We start from the raw sequence: 27503 nt of genomic DNA on the forward strand, positions 1-27503 counted from the left end.
TTTTGGTAGTATGATGGGATTCTTTAGTAGAACGTATTTGTTGCAATGGCCATATTTTATGGATCACTCATGTCAGGTTTCCCTTTGAGCAATAAGAAGAGCCCTACTGGATCAGATCAAATGCCCATCTAGCCAGCCATTTTCACACTGGCCAACTGGATACCTATGGGTAGTCTGCAAATAGGACATGAGTGCAACAGCCTTCTCCCTAGTTGTGCTCCCCAGCAACTGGTATTCAGAAATATACTGCCTGCGATATTGGACGTAGTACATAAATTTACCCGGATGCATGAGAACTGCACTTACCCACATATACATATCCTTTGCAACCATGAGCTACTGTAGATGTTGCCAGGTGTTGACATATCTCGTATGTGGTGGGGTAGTATACTAACTGTCAAGAGTGTGTTTGAGAAGCAGTGAGAGCTGACCTAACATGAAGAGAAATATAGGTGTAATTCATCTGATCTCCATAGTCCTCTATCTTTGGCTCAGTCTTCTCCCAAAAAAGGGTCTATGAACCCCCCCCAAGGAAACATGAAGTAGAAGGGACATGGATTGGAATTTGAGATTGATAGACAAACGGTCAAGGAATACCTAATCACTTTGAACGAGTTCAAATCGGCAGGGCCCGATAAATTGCATCCTAGAGTATTGAAGGAACTGGCTGAAGAACTCTCAGAACTGCTGTCTATTATCTTTACGAAATCTTGGAGGACTGGTGAAATGCCGGATGATTGGAGGAGAGGTAATGTTGTCCTTATCTTCAAAAAGGGCGAAAAGGAGGAACCGGGAAACTACAGACAAGTGAGCCTAACATCAGTCCCTGGAAAAACTCTGGAGCTGATTATAAAGCAGTCTGTGGAGTCGGAGTCGTGGAGTTGGAGTCGGTACAAATGTACCGACCCTGGCTTCAAAATAAAAACTTCCATAGGAATTTAGGAAAGTTTTCTTGTTCAGAAATTTTAATCAAATAAATATATTTTATGTTCTATCAATCTAGTCTGATGAGTCACGTGGTGGTGATGAAATGCCTTGTGCTACCATTTTACTACAGTAAATTTGTCATTACTAGTTAATATACATTTGCCATTTTTGAAGGAGTTGGAGTCAAACAGTAGAAAAATAGAGGAGTCAGAGTTGAAGGTTTGGTGTACCGATTCCACAGCCTTGATCTGTAAGCACCTTGAAAACAATGCAGTGATTACTAGGTGCCAACATGGATTTATGAAGAACAAATCCTGCCAAACTAATCTTATCTCGTTTTCTGATCAGGTAACCTCCCTTGTAGACTGTGGGAATGCTGTGGACATAATATATCTTGACTTCAGCAAAGCTTTTGACAAAGTGCCCCATGATATTCTGATTAGCAAGCTAGCTCAATGTGGGCTGGTTGGAACAACTATCAGGTGGATCCACAGTTGGCTCCAGAAGTGTACTCAAAGAGTACTTATCAACAGGGCTGTTGTCAGGCCCAGGATGAGACTCAGGAACCAGACCAGAGGTTGTAAGTAATTCGTGTTTTATTAGGGTAATGTCCAAACAAAGACTGCGTCTTCTCATGAATCAATACAGGGCTACAGGTCCTGCGGCATTGGGAGAAAGTTGACAGAGCAAGGGACTGCTTCCCGCCTGTTCTTTAAGAAGGGGCCAAACGGGCGCGCAATTTTTCGCTCCTCCTTAACTGCCCCTCAGGTACTGCCCGCCTTCCCCCCCTTCTCTCCTGTCTTTTCAGCTGTCTGCGTGTGCGCGGTGAGGGGGGAAGCATCACCCCCTCCTCTTCTGAAGTTTCCGATTCCATTATGGGGGATAGGGGAGGGGCTGATGGTAAACTGTCTCTCTGCCTTTCTGCTGTGATCAGCCCTCCCTCTTGCTCTGAGCTGCTGAGAAGGGGGGGGCGTGGGAATGTCCAGGGAGGATTCTGAAACTCCAGAGCTCTCAGGCTCCCCGTTGCTAGGCGACCCTATCACTGGCATTTCCTTTGTTTCGTCTTCACTCCAAAGGGGGGAAGTTCCTCCCCCTTCCCTCTGCCATCCATCTGAATCCTCTTCTCCCAACTCCCCGGGACCCCCGGGACCCCAGCTCTGCCTCCCTACACCATCCCCCCTCCCAAGCTGTGCCCCCCTCCCCCTGTCTGGCTTGGGACGGTGGGGAAAATGTTGATGGAAAGGTTTCACCAAATCTGGAGCATGCACATCAGCTGCATCTTCCCATGATCTGTCAGCCACTCCATAGCCTTTCCAGTGAATTAAGTACTGCAGCTTGTGGCGTCTGATCCTGGAATCTAAGATCTCCCCAGCTTCAAACTCAAGCTGCTCATTTACCAGGAGTGGAGCTCCGGGAGGCTCCTCCTGCCGCAACTCACTGGCAGGGGCAGCTTTCGTTAAGAGGGATCGATGAAACACAGGATGTATTTTAAACGTGTCGGGTAGCTTCAGTCGGTACGCCACGGGATTGATTTGAGTTTCTATTTTGAAAGGACCCACCCTCTTGTCTTGTAATTTTCTACATTTGCCCGGCATCTGGAGGAAGTGGGTGGACAGCCATACCTGGTCTCCTGGTTGAAGGGGGGGGCCCTCCTTCCTGTGCAGGTCAGCAACTCGCTTGTACTCCGTTTTGGCTTCGTTTAACTGCTGTTTCAGTGTCTGTTGCGCCGCTTGCAATTCTTTAAGGAAGTCCTCAGCTACCGGTACCAGCATTCCTTCTGAGCTGCTTGGAAAGACTTTAGGATGGAATCCATAATTAGCGAAGAACGGGGTTTGTTGAGTGCTGGAGTGCAGAGAATTGTTGTAGGCGAACTCTGCAAAATGCAAATATGATACCCAGTCAGTCTGTTGATAGGACACATAACTTCGTAAATATCTTTCCAGAACGGCGTTCAAGCGTTCCGTCTGTACATCTGTCTGGGGGTGATGGGCGGAGGAGAGTTTTAATTCCGTCTGCAACTGTTTCCACATTGCTCTCCAAAATTTGGCTGTGAACTGAGTTCCTCGGTCTGAGACTACGCTGTTTGGCAATCCATGCAGCCGGTAGACTTCTTTGATGAATAACTTGGCCGTTTCCTTAGCCTCTAAGGCCCCTGCACAAGGAAGAAAATGAGCCATTTTGGTAAGTAGATCTACCACTACTAAGATGGCTGTCATTCCTTGGGATTTGGGTAGATCAGTTATAAAATCCATGGAGAGGTCCTTCCAGGGTTCGTGTGGGACAGGTAACGGTTGTAACAGTCCTGCTGGTTTTCCTGTTTGTGTTTTTGTCCACAGACAGACAGGGCAGGAGTTTACATAGCTTTCAATATCCCGACGCATTTTAGGCCGCCAGAAGTCCTTGGCCACGTTCTGAATGGTCTTGTAAATCCCAAAGTGTCCCGCTGTGATGGAATCATGGCACTAGCGTAGGATTCTGAGCCTTAATTCCCCTTCTGGCACATATCTGGCGGTTTTGAACCATAATAGTCCTTTTTTCCAGTGAAAGGTTACTTCTGAGTCTTGACCTTGTCCCGTCTCCTGCCGATATTTTAGCATGTCTGTATCTTCTTGTTGTGCCTTTTTGAGTTCCTCTTCCCATGAAGGCTGGCAGGATCCCAACATTAATTTCTCTGGCGGGATCACGTACTGAGGTTGGTCCTCGGATTCACTTTCTTTGTATTGTGGCTGTCTGGATAAGGCATCCGCTCTCTGGTTTTTGGCTTGGGCATGGTAAGTAATCTGGAAGTTAAACCTAGTGAAGAACTGGGACCATCTTATCTGTCTCTGGTTCAGTTTTCTGGCTGTTTGGAGGCTTTCAAGATTCTTGTGGTCGGAGCGCACTTCGATCTGATGAGAGGTCCCCTCTAGGTATTGTCTCCAGTTTTCAAAAGAATCCTTGATGGCCAGCAGCTCCTTCTCCCATATTGTGTAGTTCTTCTCTGCAGGCTTTAACTTCCGAGAGAAGTACACGCAGGGGTGCAGCTCCTTCTCTTCTTGGTCTAATTGCAGAAGGACCCCCCCAATGGCAAAATCAGAAGCATCTGCTTCCACGGCGAAAGGGCGGGTCGGGTCAGCAAAGCACAGAATGGGCTCGGAAGCGAACCTTCTCTTCAGCTCCTCAAAGGCCTTTGGTGGCATTCTCTGTCCATTGGAACTTCTTCTTTCCCCTTAAGCAGTCAGTCAGAGGAGCTGTTAATTTGGAAAACCCTGGAATGAACTTTCTGTAATAGTTGGCAAACCCTAGAAACCGTTGTACATCCTTCTTGGTATTAGGCAGGCCCCAGTCCAATATGCAACTTACTTTCCCTGGGTCCATCTCCACTTCTTCCACTGAGATTTGGTACCCCAGGAAGTCCAAAGACTGGAGGTCAAATCCACATTTCTCTAACTTGGCATACAAGTGATTCTCAGTCTCTTCAGCACTGTTTTCACATGCTGATCATGGTCTTCCTGGTTGTTTGAGAACACCAGGATATCATCTAAGTAACAGATTAAATACGTGTCCAACAGGTCTCTAAACACGTCGTTCATGAACTTTTGAAAAACTCCTGGGCTTCCACAAAGTCCGAACGGCATGACCTGGTACTCAAACTGCCTATAAGCGGTCAAGAATCCCGTTTCCCATTCGTCTCCCTCCTTCATTCTGATCAGATTGTACGCCCCCCTCAAATCCAGCTTTGTGAAGATTTTTGCGGAGCGCAGTCGATCCAGCAACTCTGAGATCAGGGGCAGCGGGTAGCTGTTAGGGATGGTGATCTGGTTCAATGCGCGATAGTCGTTACAGGGTCTGAGTTCCCCCCCTTCTTCTTCACAAATAACAGTGGTGCTCCAGCAGGGGACTGTGAGGGGCGTATGAATCCTCGCCTCAGGTTTTTATCCAGGAATTCCTTCAGGGCCTCCCTCTCAATCTCTGTGAGAGAATAGATTCTCCCCGATGGGATGCTGGCTCCTGGCACGAGATCAATCGCACAGTCGTAAGGGCGGTGGGGGGGTAAAGTCTCTGCCTCTTTTTCATCAAACACATCTTTGAATTCTTCATACTTTGGCGGCAGGGTCACTTGCTCGATCTCTTGCACTGCCCCTGCTTGGGTGTTCTTGATTCCTTCAGGTTGACAGTTCTCCTGGCAATACTGTGAGGTGAACCACACCACCGCCTCCTTCCAACTTATTTTGGGTTCATGCTTTGCTAGCCAGGGCATTCCCAGAATCACCTCAAAGTTCGAAAGATCTGACACGTATAGCGAAATGAACTCATCATGCCCAGGGATTTGAAGTTTCACTTCCTCCGTGGCTTGTGTCACCCCTCCTGACTTCAGGGGTCTTCCATCGATGGTCTCCACAGCTAGGGGAGCGTCCAGTTTCCACCGGGAAATTCCATGACGCTTGGCTAGTTTTGCATCAATAAAATTTGTGGAGGCTCCACTGTCAATTAAGGCCGTGGAATTGAACACCACTCCTCTGGAAGTTCTAATCCGAATAGGCAAGACCAACACCCCTTTTGAGGGAGGTTGGATCGTTGGGGGGCCTTTATACAACGCTGCCCCCAGTCCACCGGCCTGCACGTGGACTGGGTATTCTAGTTTCCCGACGGCTCAACTTTCCCCCCTTTCAGTCCACAGTCTCTGGCCACATGGCCCGGCTTTGAACAATAAAAGCATAAACGTTCCCGGCGTCGTCTTTCCTTTTCCTCTTCCGACAGTCTTGGCCTAGCCCCTCCCTGTCCCTCAGTTGCATTACCTGCCATCCCTGCAGTGGGAAGGGTCTTGCTGCGGGATGCCGAAGCTGAGTATCTCGGGACCTCCTGCTTCCTTTCCAGGCGCCTTCCTTCCATCCGGTGATCTATCTGTAGGCATAGCCGGATGAGCCCTGGTAGGTCAGCGGGGGGGGAGGTCCTGGCCAACTCATCCAGGATTTCAGCATTTAATCCACTCCGGTACATAAACATCAGGGCGGCGTCATTGTAACCAGTTTCCTGGGACAGGATTTTAAAAGCGTTAGTGTACTCGGAAACAGTCCCTTTAGCTTGCTTCAGAGCGTGTAGCTGCCGCGCTACTGTTTCAGCTCTTTGCGGGTCTTGGAACATCTCGGTCATCTCCTGTATAAATCCTCTGTACCTTCTCAAGACAGTATCCTTTCTCACGAGATACGGAGTCACCCATTTTGCAGCTTCCACCTCCAGGAGGCTAATCACGAAAGCTACTTCAGCCCCATCGTCTGGAAATTCCGTGTGCCTGACATCCAGATATAACTCACATTGAGCCACGAAAGTTGCCAACTGATCACTTTGTCCCACGTATTTTGGGGGCAGTCCAATGGGGACCTTTACTGAGGCAGCTGGAGGGGCTGTTCGCATCTGGTCTGTCGTGGCCTTCAAGGTTTGATTATCCGTCTTCAGCGCCTGGACTGCTGCTAGTAGGGCTTGAACATCCGTCTGCAAATCAGCTACCTTAGTCCTCAAGAGTTCCACTTCTTCCGTCTCAGAAGTGGGGCTCGTTCCCCCCGCTGCTCCCTTTGACATCTTGTCCCAGTCAAGTGAAGAGAGCGTTGAGGGTGATTTAGGTGGCTCTGTCAAGCTGTCAGGCCCAGGATGAGACTCAGGAACCAGACCAGAGGTTGTAAGTAATTTGTGTTTTATTAGGGTAATGTCCAAACAAAGACTGCGTCTTCTCATGAATCAATACAGGGCTACAGGTCCTGCGGCATTGGGAGAAAGTTGACAGAGCAAGGGACTGCTTCCCGCCTGTTCTTTAAGAAGGGGCCAAACGGGCGCGCAACCTTTCGCTCCTCCTTAACTGCCCCTCAGGTACTGCCCGTCTTCCCCCCCTTCTCTCCTGTCTTTTCAGCTGTCTGCATGTGCGCGGTGAGGGGGGAAGCATCACCCCCTCCTCTTCTGAAGTTTCCGATTCCATTATGGGGGATAGGGGAGGGGCTGATGGTAAACTGTCTCTCTGCCTTTCTGCTGTGATCAGCTCTCCCTCTTGCTCTGAGCTGCTGAGAAGGGGGGGCGTGGGAATGTCCAGGGAGGATTCTGAAACTCCAGAGCTCTCAGGCTCCCCGTTGCTAGGCGACCCTATCACTGGCATTTCCTCTGTTTCGTCTTCACTCCAAAGGGGGGAAGTTCCTCCCCCTTCCCTCTGCCATCCATCTGAATCCCCTTCTGTCAACTCCCCGAGCCCCTCAGGACCCCAGCTCTGCCTCTCGACAGCTGTGGAGTCAGAGTCGGAAGCAATTTTGGGTGGAGTCAGAGTTGGAGTCGGTAGAAATGTACTGACTCCGACTCTGGCTTCAAAATAAATTTTGATTGACAATTTTTTAAAAATATAAATTCAAAGTTCAAAAAGAAGCTTCCCATGAAGTCAGCTGTAGTCGAGCATTTCACCATAACTCAAGATGGAAAACATTTTGTGTGTCAGTGTATGACACAGGACCCAGATGAAGACAAATGTTGTGATGCCAAGATCAGCACAAATTCAGGCAGCGATAAAAATGCTCCTATGAGAGCTTCCAATTTAAGAAGACATTTACAGCCCTTTCTAGGGCTGTGGAGTTGGAAGCAATTTTGGGTCGAGTCGGAGTCGGAGAGTAGAAAAATAGAGGAGTCAGAGTTGGAGTCGAAGGTTTGGCATACCGACTCCACAGCCTTGCTTATCAATGGTTCCTTCTCAAACTGGGTGGAAGTAACGAGCGGGGTACCGCAGGGCCCGGTCCTGGTCCTAGTGCTCTTCAACATTTTTATTAACTATTTGGATGAGGAAGTTCAGAGCATGCTTATAAAATTTGCAGATGATACAAAATTGGGGGGCACAGCTAATACTGTGGAAGACAGAAAGAAAATTCAAAGGGACCTTGATAGGTTGGAGCATTGAGCTGAAAACAACAGAATGAAATTCAACAGGGATAAATGCAAAGTTCTAGGAAAAAGAAACCAAATGCACAGTTATAAGATGGGGGATACTTGGCTCAGCAATACAACATGTGAGAAGGAATTGTCGTTGATCACAAGCTGAATGTGAGCCAACAGTGCGATGTGGCTGCAAAAAAGGCATATGCTATATAAGGCTGCATTAACAGAAGTATAGTTTCCAAATCACATGAAGTATTAGTTCCCCTCTATTCAGCACTGGTTAGGCCTCATCTTGAATGAGCCCAGTTCTGGTCTCTGCACTTCAAGGAGGATGCAGACAAACTGGAACAGGTTCAGAGGAGGGCAACAAGGATGATCAGGGGACTGGAAACAAAGTCCTATGAGGAGAGACTGAAAGAACTGGGCATGTTTAGCCTGGAGAAGAGAAGACAGGGGAGATATGCTAGTACTCTTCAAGTACATGAAAGGTTGTCACATAGAGGAGGGCCAGGATCTCTTCTCTGTCGTCCCAGAGTGCAGGACACGGAATAATGGGCTCAAGTTGCAGGAAGCCAGATTTTGACTGGACATCAGAAAAAACTTCTTACCTGTTAAAGCCATACGACAATGGAACCGATTACCTAGAGAGGTAGTGGGCTCTCTGACACTGGAGGCAATCAAGAGGCATTTGGACAGCCATCTGTCGGGAATGCTTTGATTTGGATTCCTGCATTGAGCAGGGGGTTGGACTCGATGGCCTTGTAGGCCGCTTCCAACTCTACTATTCTATGATTCTGTGATCTTCCCAACCTGTAGTAGTGCTAGAATCTAGGGTCATCCAATGAACCTGAATGTTGGAAGATTTATGATAGCCAAAAAGAAGTACTTCTTCATACAGCATGTAATCAAACTATGCATTTGCTTTGGTTGGGGTGATGGTCACCAAATTAAATGGCTTAAAAAGGGATTACACAAATTCAAGAAGTATAAGGCTATAGCCATGATGGCTATTTATTATCTCCAGGATCAGAGACAATATGTCTCTTGATTACCAGTTGGTGGAGGATAACAGTGGAGGAGGGCTGTTGATCTCATGTTTTGCTTGCGGACTTCCCATAGGCACCTTGTTGGAATTCTATGGGGAAAAGGATGCTGATTTTTTTGGTCTTGATACAGCAGGATTCTAATGTTCTTATGGAATCTGACTTGTCTTAACTGAAATATTTCATTAGTCTAGGGAAAATTGAAGATAATTATAGGGAAAATGTTATATCTGTGCATACCCACAGAGTGAATTAAAAAGGATTCAACTTGCTTGTAAGATATTGAAAAGGATTGTTACTATGCATGCCTCTCTTTAAACTGAGATTATAATCTTTGCAGGTTTATTATTTCCCATGGAAAATGAATATCCCAGTGTCTTAATTCTTGGCGTATTGCTCACTTTAAGGTATCTAATACCTTTACTGCAGCAGCAGGTGAAAGATACAAGTCTTAAAGGTAGTTTTGGTGTGATACGGAAAGAAATGGAGATTTCTCCCTCCTTAGATCAGCTTATACAGGTAGGAATAAAATGGCAGCTGTTTAACTTTCTTAGTTTCTAAGCCAGTCTTTTTCATATTTTATAAAACAGTTTAACTTTTATAGTGGTTTTGAAGTGTTTTTAATTGCTGTAAACCGCCCAGAGAGCTTCGGCTATGGGGCGGTATATAAATGTAATAAATAATAATAATAATACTGTTTTTCTTATTTGAATTTTCCTGTGCTTGAATTAGAAAATTATTTATTCTTTCATTTCCGTAGTAGGCAACAATTGATTTGGCCATGGCCTAGCATGCAGCGATGTTCACATACTTGGGCAACAGAAATTTGCTTACCCAACAGGATTTCTGGTTTCTCTCCCACCACCCCCATGTGCCCCAAAAATCTGCTCCGGTGGACCACCAGCCCTCTGGAGCAGATTTAAAGGTGCATGGGGGGGTGCAGCAGGGAAGAGAGGAAGGAGGAGACCCATTGTATAAGTGGACACCCACTTACACTACGTTGTTTCTCAATCTCTCATTTGCTTACAAGTAAATAACTATTTTCTGATTTATCCTATATTTTTTAAATAATCTGAAATGTTTATCTATAATGGTTGTTAGTATTTGCTCCCAGGAACATAAAGCTGTACTAAGTCATGGGAAAAGTTTCCATTGTGGTTCTGTATATTTTCATCTGAGTGAAACGACACATTTTAAAAATAAAATAACTGAAATACAAATGAAAAAGCAAATCAACACTTGCTTAGTAATATAAATTACCTGACTATCATTTAGCCGTTGGCAGCTTTTAAAGTGGCATCAGATGCAGCACAAGGAGTTTGTAGCACAAGGATGTGACATAAGACACATTTTATGGAAGGAGGCATTCAGGGATATTAACACAAATGTTTGTTCTAAATGTCCTCCTTGAATTCTAGGTTTATGAATTGACTCTACATTATACGCAGCACCGGGACCACAATGTTGTGACTTGCTCTTTAGAGCTTTTACAGCAGATTCTTAGAACACCACCTCCTAATCTCCTCCTTGCCCTTACTAGTGCTGGTGGCATTGCACAAGTCAGTGTTTCCAAAGATGAGACTACCAGCAGAAACCGCAGTGACAGCATAGTAGAATTTATAGGTAAGCTATATCTTTTTTCAAAAATGAATAGCGTCCATAAGAAATCATTGTAAAAAAACCTTCCGCTAACATTTGTTTTTTGTTTTTACAATAGCAAAGAGCAGAATCTTAAAAAACACTTAAAATATTTGATAATAGATGTGCCTTCACACATCATAATTTGTTAAGAATACTAAATAATTTTACTTGGAAGATCTAAACTGTTTTTCTGAGTTTGGTGTGAAGGAGGCATCCAGTAGTGTGGGTTCTCTCCTCCTACGTCCCAGGAAAAGGCAGGGGACATGTGACCTAGAATGTTATCCACTCTGATAAATGCCTCCAGTTTGTTCCTTTCCTTGCCCAGGAACATTGCCCCTTGGCTACAGTACCTCTGGTTTCTGTCTCTTATTCGTCCTTCAGTATTTTTTTTCTGGACTCTTACCTTGTTGAAACCTCTTTTCTGGTTCTGTCTCTCTTTATTCACCTCTTAAAAACTGAATCTTAATCTAGACAAGACTGAGATGCTGTGGGTGGATAGTTACTCTAGCTGGCTGTGTGGTGCGCAGCCTGCTTTAGATGGCGTCACACTCCCTCTGAAGGAGTGCGTTCGTAGTTTGGGCATTCTCCTGGATCCACTGCTATCCCTTGAGGCACAGGTGGCTTCAGTGGTATGGTGTGCTTTCCATCAGCTTAGGCTGGTGGCTCAACTGCGAGCCTATCTGGAGAGGGATAACCTGGCAATAATCTTATGTTCTGGTAACCTCAAGGTTGGATTATTGCAATGTGCTTTACATGCAGCTGCCTTTGAAAACAGTTTGGAAGCTTCAATTGGTTCAAAATGCAGCTGCCCGATTGTTGATGGGTTCACGGCGAACATATCACGTAACACCAATTCTGGCACTGGCTACCTGTTTGCTTCCCAGCCTAATTCAAAGTGCTGGTTTTAACCTATAAAGTTTTTATGGCTCAGGACCCCATTATCTTCTGGAACGCCTCTCCTAGTATGAACCCAGCCAGATCTTTAGATCTTCTGAGGCCCTTCTCCAGGTCCCCCCTTGGAGAGTGGTGACAAGGGAGAGAACCTTTTCAGTTGTGGCTCCCCATCTATGGAATACACTCCCCAGTGTTGTCTGCCTGGCACCTTCATTGATATCTTTTTGGTGCCAGGTAAAGACTTATCTTTTTTCCTAGGCATTTGATAGACTAAGATGATGATGTTTATATTAGTGTGCTGCCAAAGCTTTCCGTGGCTGTATGGGGATTGATTGTCCTGATGTGCAACCTGTACTCTGCACAAGAGGCTACTGTAAGGACAGAATATGGAGAAACTGATTGGTTCCCCATTGGAAAGGGTGTGAGACAGGGGTGTATTTTATCACCCTACTTGTTTAATCTATACGCAGAACATATCATACAGAAAGCAGGATTGGACCAAGAAGAAGGAGGTGTGAAAATTGGAGGGAGAAATATCAATAATTTAAGATATGCAGACGATACCATTCTACTAGCAGAAACCAGTAATGATTTGAAACGAATGCTGATGAAAGTTAAAGAGGAAAGCACAAAAGCAGGACTACAGCTGAACGTCAAAAAGACTAAAGTAATGACAACAAAAGATTTATGTAACTTTACAGTTGACAATGAGGACATTGAACTTGTCAAGGATTATCAATATCTTGGCACAATCATTAACCAAAATGGAGACAATAGTCAAGAAATCAGAAGAAGGCTAGGACTGGGGAGGGCAGCTGTGAGAAACTAGAAAAGGTCCTCAAATGTAAAGATGTATTACTGAACACTAAAGTCAGGATCATTCAGACCATGGTATTTTCAATCTCTATGGATGTGAAAATTGGACAGTGAAAAAAGCGGACAATAGAAAAATGAACTCATTTGAAATGTGTTGGAGAAGAGCTTTGTGCATACCATGGGCTGCAAAAAAGATAAATAATTGGGTGTTAGAACAAATCAAACCAGAACTATCACTAGAAGCTAAAATGATGAAACTGAGGTTATCATACTTTGGACACATAATGAGAAGACATGATTCACTAGAAAAGACAATAATGCTGGGCAAAACAGAAAGGAGTAGAAAAAGAGGAAGGCCAAACACGAGATGGATTGATTCCATAAAGGAAGCCACAGACCTGAACTTACAAGATCTGAACAGGGTGGTTCATGACAGATGCTCTTGGAGGTCACTGATTCATGAGGTCGCCATAAGTCGTAGTCGACTTGGAGGCACATAACAACAACAAATGGGGATAGTGGTTGTTCTATTCTTTTGTTTTATGGTATGATATATTTACTTTTGTTTTTTAACAGTGTTGTAAGTTGCTTGGAGACCTTTGGGTAACTACTACTACTACTACTACTAAATTCTTTGCCTGCTTTCTTCTCCCTCTCTGCCCGTGGCTTCTTCTGCAAGGGAAATGGCCAAACCTGGATTAAAAAAAAAGTCACCAAAAGTTTCAAACCTAAAAATAAGCTTGCTTTGGCCATTATGGACCCTCCTATGGCAAGTCTTCACAGCCCTTTGGGTCATGCCTCAGTGGAGCAGACAGAGATCACTCCCCTTTGTCAGCTGAAGATCATCCGTGCCAGCAATTGCTGCCATCAGGCCTGTCTAGTAAGCCAGGGGTTGCCAGACTCTGAGCTCTGGGTTTTTACTATATTTTTTATTTTTATTTTTATTTATTAAACTTGTATACCGCTCCATAGCCGAAGCTCTCTGGGTGGTTTGCAATAACTAAAAACAAATACAATTTAAAATAGATCTTTTAAAAAACAATTTAAAACACAATTTAAAAATTTAAAACAATATAGAACGCATGCTAAAATCCCTAGGAGAAGGGGAAAGTCTTGACCTGGAGCCGAGAAGATAACACTGTTGGCACCAGGCACACCTCGTCAGTAAGATCATTCCATAATTTGGGGGCCACCACTGAGAAGGCCCTCTCCCTTGTTGCCACCCTCCGAGCTTCCCTTGGAGTAGGCACCTGGAGGAGGGCCTTTGATCTTGAACGTAGTGTACGGGTGGGTTCGTATCGGGAGAGGCGTTCCATCAGGTATTGTGTTCCCAAGCTGTGTAAGGCTTTATAGGTCAATTGTATTTTATTAATTTTAATATGTACGTCGCCTAGAGTGGCTTCGGCCAGATAGGCGACACAAAAATTAAATTTTACTTACTTACCAGCACTTTGAATCGAGCTCGGAAACATAAAGGCAGCCAGTGCAAGTGGGCCAGAATCGGTTTTATATGTTCGGACCGTCTGGTCCCTGTTACCTATCTGGCCGCTGCATTTTGCACAAGCTGCAATTTCTGAACCATCTTCAAAGGCAGCCCCACGTAGAGTGCATTGCAGTAATCTAATTTAGAGGTTACCAGAGGATGGACAACTGAAGCCATGTTATCCCTGTCCAGATAGGGATGTAGTTGGGCCACCAACCGAAGTTGGTAGAAGGCTGTGCCACTGAGGCTACCTGAGCCTCAAGTGACAGAGATGATTCTAGGAGAACCCCCAGGCTACGAACCTGCTCCTTCCGGGGGAGTGCAACCCCATCCAGATCAGGCTGGACATCCACCATCCGGTCAGAAGAACTAGCAGTATCTCAGTCTTGTCTGGATTGAGCCTCAGTTTATTAGCCCTCATCCAGTCCATTGTTGCAGCCAGGCACTGGTTCAGCATATTGACAGCCTCACCTGAAGAAGATGAAAAGGAGAAATAGAGCTGCGTGTCATCAGCATACTGATTGCAATGCACTCCAAAGCTCCGGATGACCGCACCCAACGGTTTCATGTAGATGTTGAACAGCATGGGGGACAGAACCGACCCCTGCGGAACCCCATACTGGAGAGTCCAGGGTGCTGAGTAATGCTCCCCAATCACCACCTTCTTGAGGCGACCTACCAAGTAGGAGTGGAACCACCGCCATGCAGTACCTCCCACTCCCAACTCAGCCAGTCTCCCCAGAAGGATAGCATGGTCGATGGTATCGAAAGCCGCTGAGAGATCAAGGAGAATGAACAGAGTCACACTCCCCCTGTCTCTCTCCCGACAAAGGTCATCATACAGGGCGACCAAGGCTGTTTCCGTGCCAAAATCAGGCCTGAAACCCAACTGAAATGGATCCAGATAATCGGTCTCATCCATGAGTGTCTGGAGCTGGCCTGAAACCACTCGTTCCAGGACCTTGCCCAGGAATGGAACATTTGCTACCGGCCTATAGTTATTAAGATTTTCTATGTCCAGGGAGGGCCTCTTCAGGAGTGGTCTCACTACCTCCCCTTTCAGGCCGCCAGGGACCACCCCCTCTCACAGAGAGAAATTAATCACTTTCCTGGCCCAACCGGCTGTTCCATCCCTGCTAGCTTTTATTAGCCAAGAAGGGCAAAGATCCAGCACAGAAGTGGTTCCACGAACCTGTCCAAGCACCTTGTCAACCTCCTCAAGCTGCACCAACTGAAACTCATCCAAGAAATCGGGACAAGGCTGTGCTCTGGATACCTCGCTTGATTCACCTGCTATAACACTGGAGTCTAAGTCCTGGCGGATGCTAAAGATTTTATCCTGGAAGTGCCTAGCAAATTCATTACAGAGGGCCTCAGATGGTTTTACCATGTCCCTGGGGCCAGAGTGTAATAGCCCCTGGAAAATTCTGAAGACCTCCGCTTTAAAAAATAAGTGTCTAGCCTACCTGGAAAGAAAGTTTTGAAGCAAAGTGGGCAGTTATTCTTTTAAGCAGTTTATGTGAGATGAACTGGGTACAGGATGGCAGCTGAGGATTGGAATTGGGGAAAACACTCTTCTTGTGCCTTCAATAGCTGTATCTCCACAATCAGGATGAGCAGAACATAGTGGACTTCCCATGGTAGACATGAGGTTGTCTGGGGTGGGTCGGGGAAAGCAGTAATTATGATACTTTCTCTAATTTTGTGTCATGCCCCTATGACAGCCATTTTGTGAGTGCCGCCCTCAGCACTCTCAAAATTTGAAATGTGCCCCCTTCTACAAAAAGGTTGGCAACTCCTGCACTAAGCCAACAACCGTAGAGGGGGCACGGCAAAGCTATTCCTTTCACTACAGGTGACATGGAGGGAGAATTCGGTATGTGTGGGACCTTCTTAACAGATTTTTTAGCTATTAGATCCTTTACCTTAGCATGATAGCACAGTGCCATTTTGGAAGGAGGGAATCTTGGCTGTGTCCGATTGAGATCACTGGATGGCAGTGGAACATGATGGTAACTCCATTATCTCTCTGCAGCCTGCCAGCTAGTGTCGCTCTCCTTAATACAGCTGCTTCCCAGACTTTGTGTATGATCTTTTTTTCTGGTAAGAGTCCAGAAAACACACCAATGAGGCCTGTTTGGTGCCATTATCAGCATCCTTCTAATTCCAGATGAATACATTTGCTTACAGGTGTTTGAGAGATTATGATAATGATTTTGCTATCTAGTGATGATATGGTTTTCTTGCTGTTTTGTTGGGTTGTTTTTATAGCAGAACTGGAGTGCTTGGTCTTAGAGGAGAGCATTGATATAGTGAGCATAACGGAGACCTGGTGGAATGGAGAAAACCAGTGGGATACGGTTATCCCTGTATATAAACTATATCGGAAGGACAGGGCAGGACATACTGGTGGCGGAGTTGCTCTATACGTGAAAGAAGGCATTGAATCCAGCAAGCTCGAAACCCCAAAAGAGGCATCCTCCTCCACAGAATCGTTGTGGGTGGTGATACCATGCCCCAGGAGGGATTTAATACTGGGAACGATCTATCGTCCCCCTGATCAAAATGCTCAGGGAGACCTTGAGATGAGATATGAAATTGAGGAAGCATCCAAATTAGGAAATGTGGTAGTAATGGGTGACTTCAACTACCCGGACATAGACTGGCTGCATATGTGTTTCAGTCATGACAAAGAAGCAAAGTTTCTAGATATTCTAAATGACTATTCCCTAGACCAGTTGGTCATGGAACCGACCAGAGGGATGGCAACCCTAGACTTAATCCTCAGTGGGGACCGGGACCTGGTGCGAGATGTAAGTGTTGTTGAACCGATTGGGAGCAGTGACCACAGTGCTATTAAATTAAACATACATGTAACTGGCCAATTGCCAAGAAAATCCAACACGGTCACATTTGACTTCAAAAGAGGAAACTTCACAAAAATGAGGGGATTGGTAAAAAGAAAGCTGAAAAACAAAGTCCAGAGGGTCACATCACTCGAAAATGCTTGGAAGTTGTTTAAAAACACTATATTAGAAGCTCAACTGGAGTGCATACCGCAGATCAGAAAAGGTACCGCCAGGGCCAAGAAGATGCCAGCATGGTTAACGAGCAAAGTCAAGGAAGCTCTTAGAGGCAAAAGTCTTCCTTCAGAAAATGGAAGTCTTGTCCGAATGAAAAGGAACACAAACTCTGGCAAAAGAAAGGCAAGAAGACAATAAGGGATGCTAAAAAAGAATTTGAGGAGCACATTGCTAAGAACATAAAAACCAACAACAAAAAATTCTATAAATACATTCAAAGCAGGAGACCATCTAGGGAGGTGATTGGACCCTTGGATGATAAGGGAGTCAAAGGTGTACTAAAGAACGATAAGGAGATTGCAGAGAAGCTAAATGAATTCTTTGCATCTGTCTTCACAGTGGAAGATATAGGGCAGATCCCTGAACCTGAACTAACATTTGCAGGAAGGGGTTCTGAGGAACTGAGACAAATAGTGGTAACGAGAGAGGAAGTTCTAGGCTTAATGGACAATATAAAAACTGACAAATCACCGGGCCCGGATGGCATCCACCCGAGAGTTCTCAAAGAACTCAGATGTGAAATTGCTGATCTGCTAACTAAAATATGTAACTTGTCCCTCGGGTCCTCCTCCGTGCCTGAGGACTGGAAAGTGGCAAATGTAACGCCAATCTTCAAAAAGGGATCCAGAGGGGATCCCGGAAATTACAGGCCAGTTAGCTTAACTTCTGTCCCTGGAAAACTGGTAGAAAGTATTATTAAAGCTAGATTAACTAAGCACATAGAAGAACAAGCCTTGCTGAAGCAGAGCCAGCATGGCTTCTGCAAGGGAAAGTCCTGACTCAGTAACCTACTAGAATTCTTTGAGAGTGTCAACAAGCATATAGATAGAGGTGATCCAGTGGACATAGTGTACTTAGACTTTCAAAAAGCGTTTGACAAGGTACCTCACCAAAGACTTCTGAGGAAGCTTAGCAGTCATGGAATAAGAGGAGAGGTCCTCTTGTGGATAAGGAATTGGTTAAGAAGCAGAAAGCAGAGAGTAGGAATAAACGGACAGTTCTCCCAATGGAGGGCTGTAGAAAGTGGAGTCCCTCAAGGATCGGTATTGGGACCTGTACTTTTCAACTTGTTCATTAATGACCTAGAATTAGGAGTGAGCAGTGAAGTGGCCAAGTTTGCTGACGACACTAAATTGTTCAGGGTTGTTAAAACAAAAAGGGATTGCGAAGAGCTCCAAAAAGACCTCTCCAAACTGAGTGAATGGGCGGAAAAATGGCAAATGCAATTCAATATAAACAAGTGTAAAATTATGCATATTGGAGCAAAAAATCTTAATTTCACATATACGCTCATGGGGTCTGAGCTGGCGGTGACTGACCAGGAGAGAGACCTCGGGGTTGTAGTGGACAGCACGATGAAAATGTTGACCCAGTGTGTGGCATCTGTGAAAAAGGCAAATTCCATGTTAGCGATAATTAGGAAAGGTATTGAAAATAAAACAGCCGATATCATAATGCCGTTGTATAAATCTATGGTGCGGCCGCATTTGGAATACTGTGTACAGTTCTGGTCACCTCATCTCAAAAAGGATGTTATAGAGTTGGAAAAGGTTCAGAAGAGGGCAACCAGAATGATCAAGGGGATGGAGCGACTCCCTTACGAGGAAAGGTTGCAGCATTTGGGGCTTTTTAGTTTAGAGAAAAGGCGGGTCAGAGGAGACATGATAGAAGTGTATAAAATTATGCATGGCATTGAGAAAGTGGATAGAGAAAAGTTCTTCTCCCTCTCTCATAATACTAGAACTCGTGGACATTCAAAGAAGCTGAATGTTGGAAGATTCAGGACAGACAAAAGGAAGTACTTCTTTACTCAGCGCATAGTTAAACTATGGAATTTGCTCCCACAAGATGCAGTAATGGCCACCAGCTTGGACGGCTTTAAAAGAAGATTAGACCAATTCATGGAGGACAGGGCTATCAATGGCTACTAGCCGTGATGGTTGTGCTCTGCCACCCTAGTCAGAGGCAGCATGCTTCTGAAAACCAGTTGCCGGAAGCCTCAGGAGGGGAGAGTGTTCTTGCATTCAGGTCCTGCTTGCGGGCTTCCCCCAGGCACCTGGTTGGCCACTGTGAGAACAGGATGCTGGACTAGATGGGCCACTGGCCTGATCCAGCAGGCTCTTCTTATGATCTTATGCAAGCCAATCTTAGCCTGCCAGGGGGTCCAGTTTGATCCACCAGGCCATTTCCCCCAAAACCCATCCACCTGCTCCTTGCAGCAACACTCCACTTATCCTTTAAATAAGTGAGTGGACCAATAGTGGCAGCAGGGGGTAGGGGAGAGGAAGGAGCCTGCATGGTACAGGCTTCTTTCTCCTCCTCCTGCCAGTTTGAGCAAACAGCAAAAGGGCTTTGAAGCCACTGTGGGTTCCCAAGCATCTGCCAATCAACTGGCTGCCCAGTGCTTAAAACCTTGTGTAAGGGATTTTAAGAGGTGGCTTGCTCACAGATCTGTTAGTCATGTGATGTTTTAATGATGTCATTGTCAAAGACTGTCCCCCTGGGGTACCTTGACCTCAGCGCCCCAAGTGGGTTCTTTGCTTCTAAGAACAGTCCCAATTCCTTTGGGTTACTGCTTTCCAGGCAAACTCTCCCTCTTTCAGGATTAGTTTTACGGTAGAAACTGCCACCACCCCTTTCTTAGCTCCTTACTCTGTGGTAGGGGACCTCAGAGTGCTAACTGAAATCCTAGAGCAGACCTATTGTTACGCCCTCTGCTCTAGGGCCTTAACCCACCTAATCAACAGTAGTCAGTAGTGTCCAGCGATCAGAGGCTGAATTTAGAATCATTAGTGCCAAGCAATACACACTATTAATAAAATGGTAGTTTATTTAAAAGAAAAGAAAGGTACATACAGAAAGAGAGGAGCATCTGTTTCCTTAAAAGCAAATTGCCCTCAACCAGGCTACAAGAGATACATTGGCATAACAATAGTGAGAGATTCAAACAGACAATAGAAAATAACAGACCTAAACCTATCTATACTCATAGCCAGGCAGGTCCAAGTAGATGGAATTAGGGAACGGGAACAAATAACTGAAGGATCACCCTTTATTTTTATTGAGTTTTGCTGGCAACAGGGAGGGGGGACAATTCGGCATCCTAGGCGCCCCTTCTGTGATCACCTTCTTTGAAGATAAGGGGGACTAGAAAGTCCCACCCAGCGGTTCCTGATCGGCAGTACCCACTCTCCCTGACTTAGATCTTAGGAAGCAGATAAGAGGTAATACATAAGGTGCAGTTGCATCTTCTTGACACTTGTAAATTGCCTGTCTGGCACTGAAGCCTTAGACGTCTCCAGCAGAGTATCCCAGGGACCAACAAGCTCCCAGAATTCCCTCTGGTTGAACCATTTTAGCTTGACCAACCTTACTCAAAGTTAGCTATTCTTGACAGTCATGAGATTTGCAGGTGGGTGGTCCTGCCCACCTGTCAAATTTAACCTGGAAAGGTGTTCCTAATAAGGATCTGGCACATGGAGCCATCCTTTATACTTTTAAAATTTGTAAGTTGCTTGGAGATTTCTGTGTGTCAAGTGAATAATACATTGAAATAATAACAACAATTGGCTATGGCATCTTTATTGTGGATGCCACTTTAGATGCTCTTTAATATTTTGCTAGTCCTCATCCCAAAAAGGTTCAGTTTCTGGCATCCAGGTGGGGTTAGGAAAGACTCCTGTCTGAAAACCTTGGGGAGCAACTGCTGGTCAGTGCAGGCCATTTACATTGCAGGGAGCTCTGGGCAGTATATGCTTTCCAGAAAAGAACATAAAACGTGGGGCATACCCTCAGCTAAAGTGTTTCCTAAAAGGTGTATCACTACTCAGCAGTCCTATGATGCATGTATTTCCCTCCCCCCATGGATCCTGTAAAGGAAATGGCCTTACTAGTAGCCATTATCTCAAGGATTTCAAAGGATTTCAGAGCTGTGAGCTGTCTCGTGGGGTTGAGCAGGAGCTGACCAGGGAGTTGGATTCGATGGCCTTACACCCCCTTCCAACTCTGATTCAACAAAAGACCACTTCTATATTTTCTATTAGGACAGAGTCATTCTGCGCATTCATCCAGCTTTCATACTAAAAGTTAATTCAATTTCTCACAGGATTGAAGACCTTATTTGACTTTCCTTTTGTCCCCAAACACCTCAGCCCTTGGAGACGACACAAGAGGGACGTGAGCAGGATGCTTCAACCCTACATCAAGCACACAAACTCTTTAGACAGAGTGATACTTTTTGTCCCTTGTCATCCCACTTCTTTGGGAAGAAAGGCCCTAGCTCAGCCGTGGCCTTAAAGCATATATTGTCATGGCATATGAGACACAACATCTTCCTCAACCTCAGAATGTCATCACATGCTCTACTAGAATGACAGCTATCTCAGCAGCTTTCCCCACTAATATACCTCTCAAAGGAAATACAGGGCCACCACTTGGAAGTCACCTACCACATTCATCAGACGCTAAGAGTGCTACAGCACATTCTGTCTCTCCTAGCAATGACCCCTGCTAATCAGTTTAGCTCTCTTGTGAGCAGGTTAACTTCTACATATCCTACATTATTGGGTACTTTTTGCACCCTAAAATGAGAAAGGAACACATTTACCATAAAGATTCCTTCTGGAGGCATCCAAGCTGCACCCTAGGCTCACCAGTACCTGACAGCAAGCATCCGGCAGCTAGATGATTAGGGCCCCCAAGTTTCTTGCAGCATTGTCTTCTAGCCTGTGTTGGGTCCCTGCCTAATGGGAGTCCAGTCCTGTCTTCCTTTTACCCCCCTTCCCTTGGTTGGTTCTTATGTTTTCTCAGTTTTGCTCTCATAGTTGGCTGTGGGATTGAACTGGGGAAGAGTCAGACAAGGCCTAAAAGTAATCGTTCTAGGTCACGTGCTCCCTCTCTTTCCTGGGCAGTAAGAGTAGACAACCCACCTTATTGGATATTCCCATCACACCAAATCAGAAGGAATGTTCATGGTAAGTGCCCACTGTTCCTTTCTGGATACATTTAAGAATTAAAGTATAGAGGGAGAGCCATTTTAGTAACACTAAAAGGCTTCCTTAAAAACTACGATAAATTATGACATTATAAACCTATTAGCCTTTAAGGTACCACAAAAGTCTTTTTGTGTTTTTTGTTAGGTGTTGGTGTCCTCACTAATATTGGAGCTACACTGAATTAGAATAAATGGTGAATTCTAGTTTTCTTGGAAGGTTACCTTTATTTCTCTTTAATTGCTTATATTTTATCAAGATTTTTGTTTTTGATTGTAACATTTAAAGATGATGCAGGGCTTATTTGTTCGCATGTGATTAGAAACATAACCAATATCTAGTAAAGTTTGCTGCTGACTGTATAAAACATTTTATAGCATTATTCTCAACTGCGGCTAACAACAAATTTACTGTTACTTGATTGCTCAGAGGCTACTGAAATTCCGTCTTGATGGTCACTCTTATCTATGCTTTGATTTGTTACTTTCTGTAATTTTGCAGCTGGAGGGGGGTCTTCATGCAGCCCTGTTTTTTCCAGAAAACAAAAAGGTGATTATATGTGAAATCAATCTCTGGCTTTACATTTTCCACCCTTTCCATTTATTAGAGTTGATAAATACTGGTTTCCGTTAATGTCTCTTAACTGGCTCTTCTTTAATTACACAATTGTCACTAACACATTTTTTTAGCATATGTTGATCAAAACAAATTTAGTTTTCCATATTTTTAATTTCGTGTTTTTTTGCTGTTGTCAAAATTGCATATGGCTTTGCTAAATGTTTGATTTGCCTTTGAAACCTTTTGACTATCATACCTTCTTTTGAATGAAAGTCAAAGCTGTTTTTTTACAGCCTACTTTTAAGATTTTTTTGTTCAGTTTCTTCTCGGCTTCTGTGGTATTTGTGTAGTGCATGCTTATGTATTCCACATGTTAGACACCTCTTCATATATATGTTGTCGTACTATCACAACATGTATGACGGCTTGGATCCAGGGGTCACTTGCATAAGCAGCAAAGTACTTCTGCTTGCACAAGGCAGCTCCACTGAATTCTTATAATTTCCCCACCACCACTGCTGCCTCCTGTGCCCCATTTCATGCCATCCAAAGAGTCTTGTGAACCTGAAGAGTTGCTTTTGGGGTTTGTGTACAGAAGGCGGGGGGGGGAGAAGAAGCAAAGTCCCATAGCACAAGCAGAGTTCTGCTTGTCTACATTTCAATCCAATTTGTGGGCAGCCCCACATAAAGCACATTACAGTAATCCAGCCTGGAGGTTACCAGTGCATGGACAACAGTGGTCATGCTATCCTGGTCCAGAAATGGCTGCAGTTGTATTACCAGCCGAAGCTGGTAAAAGGTTCTCCAAGCCACTGAGGTCACCTGGGCCTCTAGTGACAAAGATGGAGCCAGGAGCATCCCAGACTATGGGCTTGCTCTTTCAGAGGGAGTATGACCCCATCCAAAGCTGGCAACTGACCAATTATCTGACCTTGGGAACCACCAATCTACAGCACTTCCATCTTGCTAGGATTCAGAGTCAGTTTATTGGCCCTCATCCAGCCCACCACTAGGTCCAGGCAGCTGTCCAGGGCTTGCATGGCCGTTCCTGATTCAGATGTTACAGAAAAATAGAGCTGGGTATCATCAGTGTACTGTTGTCACCTCACCCTAAATCTCTTGTTGACTGCTCCCAAGGGCTTCATATAGATGTTAAACAGGATGATATACTGCGGCACCCCAGAGCACAACTGCAGGGGGCCGAAAGACAATCACCCAGTGCAGCTGTCTGAAAACGACCATGGAGGTAGGAATGGAACCACTGTAAAACAATACCTCTGATACCCATCTCACTAAGTTAGAAGGATACCGTGATCAATAGTATCAAAAGCCGCCAAGAGATCAAGTAAGAATAACAGGGTAGCACTTCCCCTGTCTTTCTCCCAATAAAGGTCATCCATCAGGGCGACCAAGGCTGATTCAGTCCCATTACCAGGCCTGAACCCAGGTAGGAATGGGTCAAGACAATCTGTTTCATCCAAGAATACTTGCAATTGCTGCACCATCACCTTCTGTAAAAAAGGGGGTCTTTGCGACGGGGTGGTAGTTGTTACAAACCAGTGGGTCCAAGGTAGGCATTTTCAGGGCAGCTGGGACCACTCCCTTCCACAATGATGCTTTGATATACTCTGGATCCACTCAGTCAAAGCCTCTCAGCAAGCTTTAATAAGCCAAGAAAGGCAAGGGGCGAGAGGATGTGTCGCAAGGAATCCAAATTAAAGCATACCTGATAGGTGGCTGTCTAGCTGCCTCTTGAACGTCTTCAGTGTTGGAGAGCCCAACACCTCCCTCAGTAATTGGTTCCATTGTCGTACCACTCGTAACAGGATGTTCAGCTGAAATCTGGCTTCCTGTAACTTGAGCCCATTATTCTGTATCCTTCACTCTGGGATGATCGAGAAAAGATATGGCCTTCCTCTGTGTGGCAACCTTTCAAGTACTTGAAGAGTGCTATCATATTTCCCAGCAGTCTTTACTTCACAAGGCTAAACATGCCTATATCTTTTAGCCTCTCCTCATAGGGCTTTGTTTCCAGTCCCCTGATCATCCTTGTTGCCCTCCTCTAAACCTGTTCCAGTTTGTCTGCATCCTTCTTACAGTGTGGTGTCCAGAACTGGATGCAGTACTCAAGATGAGGCCTAACAAGTGCCGAATAGAGGGGAACTAATACTTTACATGATTTGGAAACTATACTTCTGTTAATGCAGCCTAAAATAGCATTTGCCTTTTTTGCAGCCACATTGCACTGTTGGTTCATATTCAGCTTGTGATCAATAACAATTACTAGATCCTTCTCCCATGAAGTATTGCTGAGCCAACTATTCCCCATCTTATCACTGTGCATTTGGTTTCTTTTTCCTAGGTGTAGAACCTTGCACTTACCCATGTGAAATTTCATTCTGTTGTTTTCAGCCCAACGCTCCAGCCTATTAAGATCCGTTTGAAATTTGTTTCTGTCTTCCAGGGTATTAGCTCACAATTTTGCATCATTTGCAAATTTGATAAGCATTCCCTGCACCTCCTCATTCAAGTCATTAATAAAAATGTTGAAGAGCACTGGGCCCAGGACTGAGCCCTGTGGTACCCTGCTTGTTATCTCGCTGGCAGTTTGAGAAGGAACAATTGATAAGCACTCTTTGAGTTCAGTTCTGTAGCCAACTGTGGATCCATCCCATATTTAGCTAGCTGGGGCACGTTGTCAAAAACTTTGCTGAAATCAAAATATATTATGTCCATAGTGTTCCCACAGTTTACCAGAGAGGTTACCTGATCAAAAAATGAGATAAGATTAGTCTGGCAGGATTTATTCTTGATAAATCCATGTTGGCTTCTAGAAATCACTGCATTATTTTCAAGGTGCTTACAGAGTGTCTGCTTTATTGTCAGCTCCAGAATTTCCCCAGGGATTGATGTCAGGCTGACTAGTCTGTAGTTCCCAGGTTCCTCCTTTTTGCCCTTTTTGAAGATAGAGACAATATTAACCTTTCTCCAGTCACCTGGCAGTTCACCCATCCTCCACGATTTTGTAAAGATAATAGACTGGCTCTGAGAGTTTCTCAGCCAGTTCCTTCAATACTCTAGGATGCAGTTCATTGGGCCCTGCAGATTTGGTTGCTCAGAATGATTAGGTATTCCTTGACCATTTGTCTATCATTCTCAAGCTCCAATCCTGCCTTTTCAACTTCACATTTGCCAGGAGGGGTCATGGACCCTTTTTGGGGAGAAGTTTGAGCCAAAGTGGGAATCGAGCCCTTTTGTCATCTGTTATCATTTTGCCATCCTCTTTGAATAGCTGTACTACCATTTCTTTTCTCGTTTTTTCCTATGGATGTACCTGAAGAAAGCTCCTTCGTTGCTTTTAGAATATTTTGCTAACATCAGCTCATTCTCAGCTTTAGCCTTCCCGACGCCATCTCTGCAGTTCCATGATACCTGTCTGTACTCTTACTTTGTGGCGTGGCCTTTCTTCCACTTGCTGTATGTGTCTTTTTTATTTTCAGGTTGTCTCTAAGCTTTTAGTGAAGCCGCATTGGCTTCTTCTGCTGTCTTCCATCTTTTTTCCTTGTTGGAATTGTTTGCCATTATGCCTTTAGAATTTCCTCTTTTAGAAACTCCCACCAATCTTGGACTCCTTTTCTCATTATGGTTGCTTGCCATGGAACCTTACTTACCATTGTTCTGAGTTTATTAAAATTGGCTTTCTTGAAGTCCTGGGTGGCTACTCTCAGCTTTTGCTTCCTTTAAAACCAGTAACTCAAGTATAGTGTTGTCACTTTCCTCCAGAGTTACCATAACTGCCATTTCATCATCTCTATTGGTTAAAATCAAATCAAGGATAGTTGATCTTCTAGTTGCTTCCTCCACTTTCTGTAGGAGAAAGTTATCTCCAACACAAGTCAGGAATTTCTTGGAGTTTGCCAGAATTTGACTCCCAACAGGTATCAGGGTAATTGAAGTCCCCCATTACTACTACATCATGCCTCCTCGAAACATTGGCAATTTGCTTTTCAAAAGTTTCATCCTTGTCTTCTCCTTGAGTGAGTGGTCGGTAGTAGACTCCAACCACCATGTTCCTTTTATTCATTTCTTCACTTATTTAAATCCAGATACTCTCGGTGGAGCTACCAAGCTCATTCTCCTCTATTTCTGTGCAAGAATAAATATTTTTAACATATTGGGCAACTCTGCCTCCCTTTCTATTCCTTCAGTTGCTGTATTTTAGTCATTGGAGTCATCCCACCAAGTTTCAGTTATACCTATCAACTTGTATTTACCCTCCTGTGTTAACAATTCAAGTTCATCCTGTCTGTTTCCCACTCTGGGCATTAGTATACAGACATTGAAGACCATGTGATCTATGGCCTAGCTTCCTTCTTGCATTATTATGAAGACTATTACTGGGCCCCGTTAGAGCCATTCTCTCAGTTCCTGTTACTGTGCATAAGTCTTCATCAGTCATTACCTCCAAGTTTATGCATCCCTCCCCCTTAGGATTCAGTTTAAAGCTCTCCTGATGTAGTTCTCCATGCTATGGCCAAACACATTCTTCCCAGTCCTGGTGAGCTGCAACCCATTAGTTGCCAGCAGTCCATCTTCCAGGAAGTGTATCCCTTGGTCCCATAATCCAAATCTCTCATGTCTGCACCACCTTTGTAGCTGGTCATTCACTTGGAGTACTTTCTTTCCCTTTCTACTCTTGTAAGTACTGGAAATGGATGAGAAAACTATCTGGGCCCCCAATTCCTTGAGTTTCCTTCTGAGAGCTTCAAGTCTGAAGGTCCCAGGCTATGGTCTGAAGGCACATCAGGCCAGCACCCTGCTGAAGCTAAGCAGGGTCAGGTCTGGTCAGTGCCTGGAGGGGAGACTGTCTGGGAACCATATGTAAGCCTCCTTGGGTTTCTATCATGAAGAGAAAGGTGGGGTAGAAATGTAATAAATAAATAATAATAAAGTCTTATGTCATTTTTTCATAGCTCTGCTTGGCAGTATCATTCATTCCCATATGGATGAGAAGAAAGGGATATGTGTCAGTGGGCTTTATGAGTGATGGCAACCCTTCCATCTCATCTCTAATAGGTCTTCTAGGGAGGCAGCATTCCTGGCAAGTCCTTGGATCTACTCGGCATACTTGGGTTTCAACCCCACACAACCGGGAGTCTACTACTGCTACTACTCTTTTCTT

At 44.8% G+C, this 27503-nt stretch overlaps 1 protein-coding gene across 1 annotated transcript in view; it reads left to right on the top strand.

Annotated features, from left to right (window-relative positions):
• HTT (huntingtin) overlaps nucleotides 1-27503 on the top strand; it is a 337153-nt gene that overhangs the window by 50261 nt on the left and 259389 nt on the right. Inside the window, exons 8-10 of the mRNA XM_061584691.1 lie at nucleotides 9196-9374; nucleotides 10274-10478; nucleotides 22265-22312. Of these exons, the coding sequence (XP_061440675.1) occupies nucleotides 9196-9374; nucleotides 10274-10478; nucleotides 22265-22312 (432 nt within the window). The remainder of the gene's footprint in view (nucleotides 1-9195; nucleotides 9375-10273; nucleotides 10479-22264; nucleotides 22313-27503) is intronic.

This window comes from Rhineura floridana, chromosome 9, assembly GCF_030035675.1.
Source record: "Rhineura floridana isolate rRhiFlo1 chromosome 9, rRhiFlo1.hap2, whole genome shotgun sequence".
NCBI classification, from domain to species: domain Eukaryota; kingdom Metazoa; phylum Chordata; class Lepidosauria; order Squamata; family Rhineuridae; genus Rhineura; species Rhineura floridana.